This window comes from Octopus bimaculoides, chromosome 22, assembly GCF_001194135.2.
Source record: "Octopus bimaculoides isolate UCB-OBI-ISO-001 chromosome 22, ASM119413v2, whole genome shotgun sequence".
Taxonomy (NCBI): domain Eukaryota; kingdom Metazoa; phylum Mollusca; class Cephalopoda; order Octopoda; family Octopodidae; genus Octopus; species Octopus bimaculoides.
This window is the reverse complement of record NC_069002.1, coordinates 22,953,971-22,964,726: the sequence shown is the minus strand read 5'-3', so window position 1 is coordinate 22,964,726 and position 10,756 is coordinate 22,953,971. Positions and strand designations below refer to the sequence as shown.

The 10,756-nt window shown below is 36.4% G+C and overlaps 2 protein-coding genes across 3 annotated transcripts in view; one reads left to right on the top strand and one right to left on the bottom strand.

Annotated features, from left to right (window-relative positions):
• The window catches only part of LOC106880758 (octopamine receptor 2), a 95,960-nt gene extending 85,317 nt beyond the window's left edge, over positions 1-10,643 (top strand). Inside the window, exon 2 of the mRNA XM_014930856.2 lies at positions 2,248-10,643. Within this exon, the coding sequence (XP_014786342.1) occupies positions 2,411-4,075 (1,665 nt within the window). The 5' untranslated portion in view covers positions 2,248-2,410 and the 3' untranslated portion in view covers positions 4,076-10,643. The remainder of the gene's footprint in view (positions 1-2,247) is intronic.
• LOC106880957 (phosphatidylinositide phosphatase SAC2) overlaps positions 1-10,756 on the bottom strand; it is a 538,096-nt gene that overhangs the window by 287,078 nt on the left and 240,262 nt on the right. The window lies entirely within an intron of this gene.

Genomic DNA, 10,756 nt, shown 5'->3' with positions numbered 1-10,756 from the left:
TATGTCAGTCTATCTATTTATCCATCCCTGTCTCTATCTTTCTATCTATCTATCCATCTGTCTATCTATCAGTCTGTCTGTCTATCTGTCTATCTATCTGTCTATCTATCTGTCTATTTGTCTGTCTGTCTATCTATCTGTCTGTCTATCTGACTGTCTGTCAATCTGTCTGTCCATCTGTCTGTCTATCTGTCTGTCTATCTCTCTGTCTCTGTCTGTCTGTCTATCTGTCTATCTATCTGTCTATTTGTCTGTCTGTCTGTCTGTCTATCTGTCTGTTTATCTATGTCTGTCTATCTGTCTGTCTGTCTGTCTGTCTGTCTACCTCTTCCTCTAATCAACTCTTCATCGCTCATCTTTTACTCTTCATGATATAACTCTGCATCTGTCTAACTTGTTCATAGTCTCTTATTCTCTTTTACCAATTTTAGACGTATGTCTGTGGCCATGCTGGAGCACCACCATGACTTATAAATGTATATTACATACAATACACACACACATATATGCACAAACTTTCTCTCTCCCCCATCTACTTCTTTCTCTGAACCACTTCTCTCTCTCTCTCTCTCCCCAGACACCCAAACATTAGGCTTTTCTTTTATATATTTTAATAATTTTCTTTTTTACCGTCATTTTCAAACTAACGAGGAGACTCAAATAAATTTAATTTCCTCGTTACAATCTTCGTTTTTGTCTTGCTTGTTCTTTCCTTTTTTTATGTTTTACTTGTTATTGTTGTCAAAAGAGGTGAAAGGATGGCGAATTTTGTTTTGGTTCAAACAACATTATAATATGAATTGTTCTGACAAAATACATTCAGTACACACACACACACACACACACATGTCCAGGCACATGCACACACTCACACATGCATACATGTATACATGTCCAGACATGTACACACACAAACACAGACTAATGCATGCATACACACACACATTCATACATGTCCAAACACATACATGTCCAAGTGCATACACATGTCCAAGCACACATGCACACACACACACACACACACTGAATTCCAGAAATAAACCTAGGAACACAGAATTCTGTCCTTGTATATAAACAAGTTCAGTGGATGGGAACAAAAGCTTATAAATACCAGATAGCATTGTTGTTGTTGTTATTATTATTATTATTGTTATTATTATTATTTCTATGTGATCTAATAGCATTACCACATTCCACCATGTAATACTGCAGCTGCAGTTAGTTCTGACGTTTGCTGTTATAATCTACCTGGTTTTACACCACCATGTTGATGATGATGATGATGAGGAGGAGGAGGATGAGGAGGAGGAGGAGGAGGAGGAGGAGGATGGTGATGTTGTTGTTGTTGATGATGATGATGATGATGATGGTGATGGTGATGATGATGATGTTAATGATGAGGGTGATAATGATGTTGATGATGATGACGACAACTACAACAATGTTGATGGTGATGATGATGATGTTGATGATGTTCATGATGGTGGTGATGTTGATGCTGTAGATGTATTTTCATTACGTGATACCTAAGATGGCAGAATCGTTAGAGCATCAAATGAAATGCCTTTCTGTATTTCTTCCAAGTGTTTACATTCTCGGTTCAAATCCCATCGAGGGTAACTTTATCTTTCATCCTTCAGGGGGATCAACAACATAAGGTACTAATCAAGTACTGGGAGCCACAGTGGTGGGGTGTCAATTTGACCAAGTTAGCAGCCTCTCCCTAAAATTCTTGAAACCAAAATCTGAAACCATCGTTGGACAAAATGCTAAGTGGCATTTCTTCCAGTTTTACTTTCTGGGTTCAAATTCCACCAAGGCCAACTTTGCCTTTCGTCCTTTCAGGGTCAATAGAATAAGTACCAGTTCCATACTGAGGTCGATGTAATTGACTCACTCTACCCCCTCCTCCAGTACTGTTGGCCTTGTGCCAATAGTAGAAAGAACTGTCATTATTATCATTATAATAATTATTGTTGTTGTTGTTATTAAGATGGTGAGCTGGCAGGATTGTTAGCACACCGGACAACATGCTTAGCGGTATTTCGCCTGTTGCTTTGTTCTGAGTTCAAATTCCGCTGAGGTCAACTTAGCCTTTCATCTTTTCAGGGTCCATAAATTAAGTACCAGTGAAACACTAGGGTCAATATAATCGACTTGTCCCCTCCCCACAAATTTCAGGCCTTGTGCTTATAGTAGAAAGGATTATTATTATCATCATTATTACTTTTTTTATTTTCATTTCAGCTGGAATACAATCCTACGAGTGAACATTTACCGATGTATTGATGAGGAAGAGAAATGGGAGAATGAGAGGACAGAATTAACTGCAATATGCTTTTAAAAAACACAAGGTAAAAAACATGCATTAAAAAATTTTATACAGCTTTAAATCGACAGGGACGCTAAAATGAATTCTTCAAAATTCTTAAGCAAAGACGACTTGTTTGCCGATGTGAAGGTACCAAATGACTCAAAATTGAAAGAGATAGAACAGAATTTCAATGAAAGTGAATGGCTCAATAAATCTAATCCATGTGGTGTTAATACAACAGGATGGCTTCTGCAGGAACCAATCTGTTCAACTCGTTACGATTCCTTCGTTGTTCTTTTAGCTGTAGCGATAATTCTGGGATTTCTAATACTGCTGACAATATTCGGCAATTTCATGGTGCTTCTAGCTTTGTACAAATACAAAGGATTAAGAACTTTATCGAACTGCTTGATAGGTAATCTAGCGATAAGTGACTTCTTGTTGTCTGTCACAGTACTTCCAATCTCAGCAAGCTACGATATCCTTGGCTATTGGGTGTTTGGAAACATTACTTGCATGTTATGGTTGTGCATAGATGTTTTGTATTGTACTGCTTCTATTTGGGGACTGTGTACAATTGCTGTCGATAGATACACAGCCACTGTTTACCCGATATGGTACCAAACACAAGATACTTCAAAGCGAGCCATATTTTACATCATTACTGTTTGGCTCTTTTCTATTGTAATCTCAATTGCACCATTCATTGGCTGGCGCCATATTCTTACAACATTTTTCCAGTTCAATAGCTTAATTAAAGCTCATGACTGTATCTTGTTCATGACAAAGAGTTTTGTACTCTACTCAGCATTTGGTTCTTTTATAATACCAATGTTTTTGATGTTTTTTATCTATGTGCGTATTTTTATGGAACTACGAAAACGGTCAAAGGCAAGACAAGCAAAAATCCAGGGCCAGACCCAGTTCAAAAACTCTAAAGAGAAATCTACCGTGTCTTCACCCAAAACAGAAGAAACGTTTGAAATGCATCCATTGGAGAAACAGACAACCAATGGTAACATGTGGCCGACTGACAACCGTCAGAGCAGTCAGTTGTTGTCCATTGAAACTGATGAATCTGCTTTGACCGATGATGACCATGCAGACAAAACTGCAACTTTGGTGATGTCGTCAGAGAGTGATACGACTAGTAATGCCAAACTGGAAGGTCAACTTCTGAAGTGTGCACCAGAGACAACCGACTCGGAAAGAGAGCTGCTCATGGTTACATCGACTTCCCACAGTGACTCAGAAAAAGAAAACTGCACCGCTGCAACACCTGCAGCAGATTCAAAAGCAGCACTGGAGAAATCTGAGGAATCGGTCAATGCTAAAGTTTCCAAGACCATGCGCCAGAGAGCCATTAACATCATTAGTGAGCTCTCAAAGAATGATTCCAAGTCGCGCAAAGGAAAACACAGGGTTCACACTCTACAGAAAATGCCAGAAAAGTCGACAAAGCCAGCGCTGATGAATGCCAATGTCAAACGTCGATTTGAGCAGCGAGAACAGCGAGCAACTAAAAGAATGGCACTTATCATGGCCATTTTCTGCCTTTGTTGGATGCCATTCACCTTTATGTATGTAATTCGTAGTTTCTGCTCAAACTGTGGAATCAATCCGCATTTGCAATCTTTTATCATCTGGCTTGGTTACGTCAATTCAACTCTTAACCCTTTACTCTACACAATCTTCAATGAGGATTTCCGTAAAGCTTTCATTCACATCATTTTATGTCGGAAAGTCACAGCAAAGTTCTGATCACTAATTCTTCTTTATAAAACTACATGGGAAATACCTTTAGAAAAAAATAGTCTGAAATGTTCCTAGATTAGGCTTACCAAAAGAAAGGAACACACCAAGTCATACAATTGTCCCATTGAATAGAAATTGAAAGGAAAAAAAATTAATAATAATATTTGCAAAAAAAATTTAAATTGTGTAATTTTTTTTTCTATTATTTGGTGAAACTGATTGTTTTCTAATGCTAAAATTAAATCAATTTTTATGTTTTTATCCATGATATGGGAAACAATTAAAAATGTTTTCAGACGCATTCTTCTTTAATAATAAAAAATAAATTTTGCATCTATGAGTGAAAATATGTGCATAAGCACATGTGTGTGTGTGTACATGTGTGAATGTGTGTGTGAGAGAGTTTGACACAGAGAGATGCAGAGAGAAAGGGGGAGAAGAAAGAGAAGGGTGGAAAGATGAATTATTAACAGAAACAAAAAAGACAAACCAAAACTAAAATAGCTAATTAACAAAAATATACGTTAAAATCTAAATAACATTCCAGTTTGTTCATTGCATATTACAAAATCTTCATTAAAATTTGTTGTGTTTTCTGTTGATATTTTATTTTGATATTCTTTGATTTTGGGGTTTCTTTTTAATTTTTTGTTTTTCAAACTCTCTACAAGTTATTTGTTAATGTCAAGAATTGAAAAACAAAATTCGAATTTCAGAGTTTATTTTGTGATTTCACCTCCTCCTCCTTCTTCTTACAAATTTACACACATTTACACATATATACATATACACGAATGCACACAAATATATGTGCAAAAAGATACACACTCACACACATATAAAGTCATATACGTACGCACATACATATGTGCAAAAACATGCACACCAACATACACACACATGCATATAAATTCATACATGTACACACATATGTGCAGAAACACACACTCACACACATATTAATTCATACATACATATATATATTTACAAAAACACACACATATATATTCATACAAGCACACATATATACATATGTGCAAACACACACACACTCACACACATAAATTCATACACATACACACACATATATGTGCAAAAACACACACACACACACACACATTAATTCATACATATGCACACACACACGCATATATATTTGCAAAAACACACATTCACACACACATGAATTCATACATGTACACAATATATATATGTGTGCAAAAACACACACACACATAAATTCATATACAGATACACAAACATACAAATACTAAAACGCAACCATACACAGATCTATAAACATGCAAAGATGCAAACACTAAGACACACAATCACATATACAATATTAAACCATACACACACACACACATAAATTACAAATATTAAAAAAGACACGCATACATGAAAAACACACACATAAACATTTGCAAAAAACATACATACACATGATGTTAAAACATGCACATGCAGGCACCAAAATATAGAAGCATTCTAATACTGAAACACACAAACATACATACATGCAAACACACAGGGCCTACGAAGTGGAGGGGTGTAGAGGGTCACATTGTATCTGGGACCAAAAGTTTTCTGGGATCTTACAAAATGTTTGTATATATCAGAGACTAACACTGACAAAGGGAGAGTGGCCCACAACTGAAACTATGTACACACACACACACACACACACACACACAACTACTAAAACACAGACATACATCCACACACAAACATGCACACAAAAATACAGATACACATACTTATGTTAAAACACGCACACACATACACTAACATTAAGACACACACACAATCTACCCACACACACATTACCCCTCCTCACACATGTCTCTTATTCTCCCTCCTCTTCCTACTCCCCCACCTGGTCCAGCTTCACCCAAAGAACATTTTTTTTATCTATTCTTTTCATTTTTTAGTATAATTTAATTTGTTTTTTTTTTATTGTAAAAGGGTTAGGATGTTGGTGTGTAGGAAAGAAAGGTGAAAGGTTGTCCTTCCTCCCTCTCTCTCTCTCTCTCTCTCTCTCTCTCTCTGTCCCTCTCACTCACCCTCTCTGTCTATCCCTCCCTCTTTCTCCCTCCTTCTCCCTCAGTCTATTCCCCCCTCTCTGACCTTACTTTCTAACACCTCAGACAAGTAACTTTCTTAGTTACCACATTCTTGTCACTCACTTCAATAATTCTTGGCATAAATTGATTTTCAAAAACTCAACTCAAAACCTCTCTCTCCCTCCTTTTCCATCCCTCTTTCTCTCCCTCCTTTTCCATCCCTCTTTCTTTCTCTCCCTCCTTCTCTACGTTCATTACTTTCACCTCGATGATGGAATCAGATTGAATTCTAATGGAATTTTGACAACTTTGCTTTTTCTTGCACAAATCAGAAAATGAAAACAGAAAACAAAGAATGAAAAAAAAACATAAGCTTGTAAAAAAAAATTAGAATTTTGAGGAATAAAAGTTATTGTCATTTGAGTCTTTGAAAAGATGACATCCTTCAAAGAATTTTTTTTTTTTTATCTTTAAAAATGGGAGGAAGCAAAATTTAAACATAGCAGTTTGACAAACAGATATTGTTAAAATAAACATCTGACTGAAATAAGTAATAAGGTTGATATGAACAACTAAAACCTTTAGCAGTTGTGCTCCAGCATGGCCACAGTCCAATGACTGCAAACAGTAAAAGTATATATATATATGTATAATCTATGCTAGAACATTTCTTCAAAATTCCATGAAAATATAAAAAATATTAGGACTTCTTTTTTTCTCCTCCATAAAAAATTTCAAAAATAATCTATAAATATCCATGTTCTGGCAAAAAAAAAAAAAATTAGAAAAAAACTTTTTTTCTTCAAGTATGTCGTCTTGGAAAGACAAGTGGTTTTATTTTTAAAAAAAATTAAACTGTAGATGGTCAACAATAAGCAATGCAGCCAACTGCTGACCATCGCAGTGGATAAATCTGCATAAAATGATGACCAGACTCATCATGGTAAAAACAACAATATCCACAGTATTGATAATGTGCCCCAGAAAGTTGATGCCATTATTAAAGGTGCAGGGGGTCACCTAGCAGCTACTGTTGAGGTTCATAGTGGATACAACTGGCTCAAAAAATAGGAACTTCGCAGGGTTGTTTCTTCTCCAATTGATTTGTCCATGAAAAGACAAGTGAAAAAAGGGTTGATTACAGCACCACAGTGAATTCCATTTATTTGGTCAGCCAACAATAGCAATGCCAATTCGAGACGCATTCTTTTAGGACCTTTATATGCCGTTATCAGAATAATATGGGGAATGAAAGTAGTAAGAGCTTTTATAAACAGCTGCCACAGCTTCTAACTCGTTTCTTCTTCCATTTTCCACAGAAATTGCTTCACAAAAGACTACAAAATCAGTTTAATTGTCCTCTTATGGACTATATTAATTAGTTGTTGCATTCGTTTAATTTCTATACACTGCATGAAAGCTGCAGCTAAGAAACAACTACAAAAACAAACAAAACAATTGGCTGTGTTTGTTTTATTTGTTTGTATTTATGTATTTATTTATTTAATGCTTCCTGTGTCATAAAACAACAATCGTTTCACATTTCAATATGAGTTAAAAGGACTGATGTCTACTCATCTCTATTCTTCCAGCCCACATACAAACCTCAATGATAGCAGCTTGCCATAAAATGTAGGCTTAATTAATAGCAAGAGAATAATTACTAAAATGTAGTCACAAATTGTATTATGGAGTAGACACAGATTGCACTGATTCCTTGAGAGATAATGCACCAAAATGTAGATTTAGCATCACTGAAGTATCGACGTAGTATGCACTAACATGTACAGGTAAAGTACTCGTAGACAGAATGTGCATGAAGATGTAGGTACAAAGTTCCTGCAACAGTATATCCAATTTTCTTTAATGTCACCCACAAGCACCTAGACAAACCAGAAGCACCATCACCCACCCACCAAAGCCAGTTTCTTTCAGCCTTTTCTACTCTTGGTTCAAATACTAAATTTCCAGATAGACACCAAACTAGATTCTGGTGCTAATATTTTATCTCTGTTCCCAAAATTCTTGGCCGGGTTTGTAAAGTTCTTCCAAATAAATGATAAAAAAAACTCTATCGTCTCTCATCCATTACTTGCCACTACTGCCCCATACCATAAAAATAAAAACAGATAAATAAATAGAACCTTCCTGACACACAAAAAGAGAGGCTGCAGAATATGAAAACAGAGTGGAGGCATTACTAGACTGTTATGACATATGTCCATTCTACATCAGAATGGACGTACATCATGTTTGTTTGTCTATTTATGTACTATAGAGACTGAAGTAACAACTCAATAACAACATCAATAATAATAATAACAACAACAACAGGCAGACGTGGAGTAATGAGAGTATGTCACTGATGAGGTAGCGAATGGCGACAAAAGGACTCTGACAAACTGAACAAATTGATTGACCACACAATTAATGAAGCAATCCACCAGTTAATTGGTTAAATGGATGACTAATTGAATAACGACAACAACCTTTTCTACTATAGGCATGAGCCCTGAAATTCTGGGAGAGGGGCTAGTTGATTATATCAACCCCAGTGCATAACTGGTGCTTAGTTCATCGCCCCTGAAAGGATGAATGGCAAAGTCAACCCCAGTAGAATTTGAACTCAGATCAATAATAATAATAATAATAATAATAATAATAATAATAATAATGTGGAGTCTGGAAGCAGAAACAATCTCTGATTATAATAAGTGCTTTGGGAATGATTAGAAAAAAAGTAGACAAACAGATAACCCAAATCCCAGAACATATAAACAGGGATAATAAAGAGAATGGGCACAAGAGGGGGGAACATCACGTATCAGATAGAATACTATCAAAACAATCGAAATAACAAAAACAAAAACTTTGCACATACCAGAGTGCAGTGCTGCATTATGTAGTGCAGTGCTGCATTATGTAGTGCAGCGAAAGCATAGAATAAAAATATTACTGAATGATGATGATGATGATGATGACGACGACGATGATAATTCCCTATTTGTCACAAGGATGATGTAAAAGGGAATGTTATAAGGACAGATTATGATTAATAGTGGAGGTTTTTCACAGAATTGGTTCTGGAAAAATAAAACAGGAATGGAAAACATCAGAATACAAGAACAATAAAACAAGGTATTCCAGTATAGTGAGTGGTGGCAGCTAGGGTCCCTTAAGGGCCAATCAAGGAACCCAAAACATCCAAGATTGCTCTGAATGCTGAGAACCACTGCTGTTCCCCAGTTATTTTCTTTACCCTACAGATGCATGCTGACAGTTGGCCCATTCACCCTTAATATTGGCACTATGTCTTCCACCCCACACTGTCTCTTCCACTTTACACTAACTTTTCCATCCTACATTGCCTCTTTTACCCTTCAGGGTTTCTTCCACCCTGAGAGCCTACATATGGTTTCCTTTCTTCCAACAACTACAGCTGACCAGATCAACAGGGTACTGGTCTCTCAGCAAAAGAGTCAGACATTTATACCTGTCCCAAGTCTCCAGTTGTGTGCCTCTGGCAGAGACATGTCTCCATTAATAGGTACTCCAAAAAGCAGGGGCAGACTGAGCCGTTGGTCAATCAGGCACTGCCCAAGGGCTTGGAGCTGTGAGGGGCCTGCACTCTACATGTTAACTTATCAATGCTAAGGGGCCTGGTAAACAGTTATGCCCAAAAGCCCTTAATTCTCTCAGACTGCCCCTGCCAGAGAGGTACCCTACAGATCACTTGTATAAATGCAGTATATGGACAATAAGCCCTCTGTTATGAACAACAGCTCAGAATCAAATTCACATTCAAACTTCTCAAAATCCAGTAACACTTACAATGTACTTTTATAGAACAGTCAGCTTCTTTGGGGGTAGCAAACCAATTCTGATGCATCATTCCTTCAAATCAATGCATAATGATAGCATTTCAATCAGTTCAGCAAATAATCCGATGGATCAATATGTGATGGAGCCAACCCCACCCCTTCTATGCATTCCTCGACACACTATGAACCTGACATCAATCATTGTGCCAACAAACCATTCTAGAGAGAAATTCATATTCATTGATTTGTCTGGAGTTCACAGACAGTAGATAACAAGCTCATATTTTAACATGAGTCAACTTTATTCAAGGAGACTAAAACTCACACATTTAAAGATTCAATCAACGAGACTTGAGAGCAGCAGAACTTTCTTAGAGTTGTCGCCAATTTTACGCTAATGTTGTTATTCTTATCCATATTGTTTGTTGTGATTCTCTGCATGGCTATAATCTTAAATGAAACGTTTCCCTTCTATGAATGCGATCTGAAGAATAGCCAATTATTTAACAAGGCCGACTGATAATAGATGTGGCATTGATGAACGAAAGATTGCAATGAATAGGCTCTCACGCCAAACATGCACTATTTCATGCCAAGAATGTATGTATGTTTATATGAATGTGTGTATATATATGCATATATATGCGTGCATGTGCCTGTATGTATGTATGTATATATATATGTGTGTGTGTGTGTGTGTGTGTGTGTGTGTATATGTATGTATATTGTATATATGTATGTATATGTATACATACATATATACAGACACATATACATCTGCATATATATATATATATATA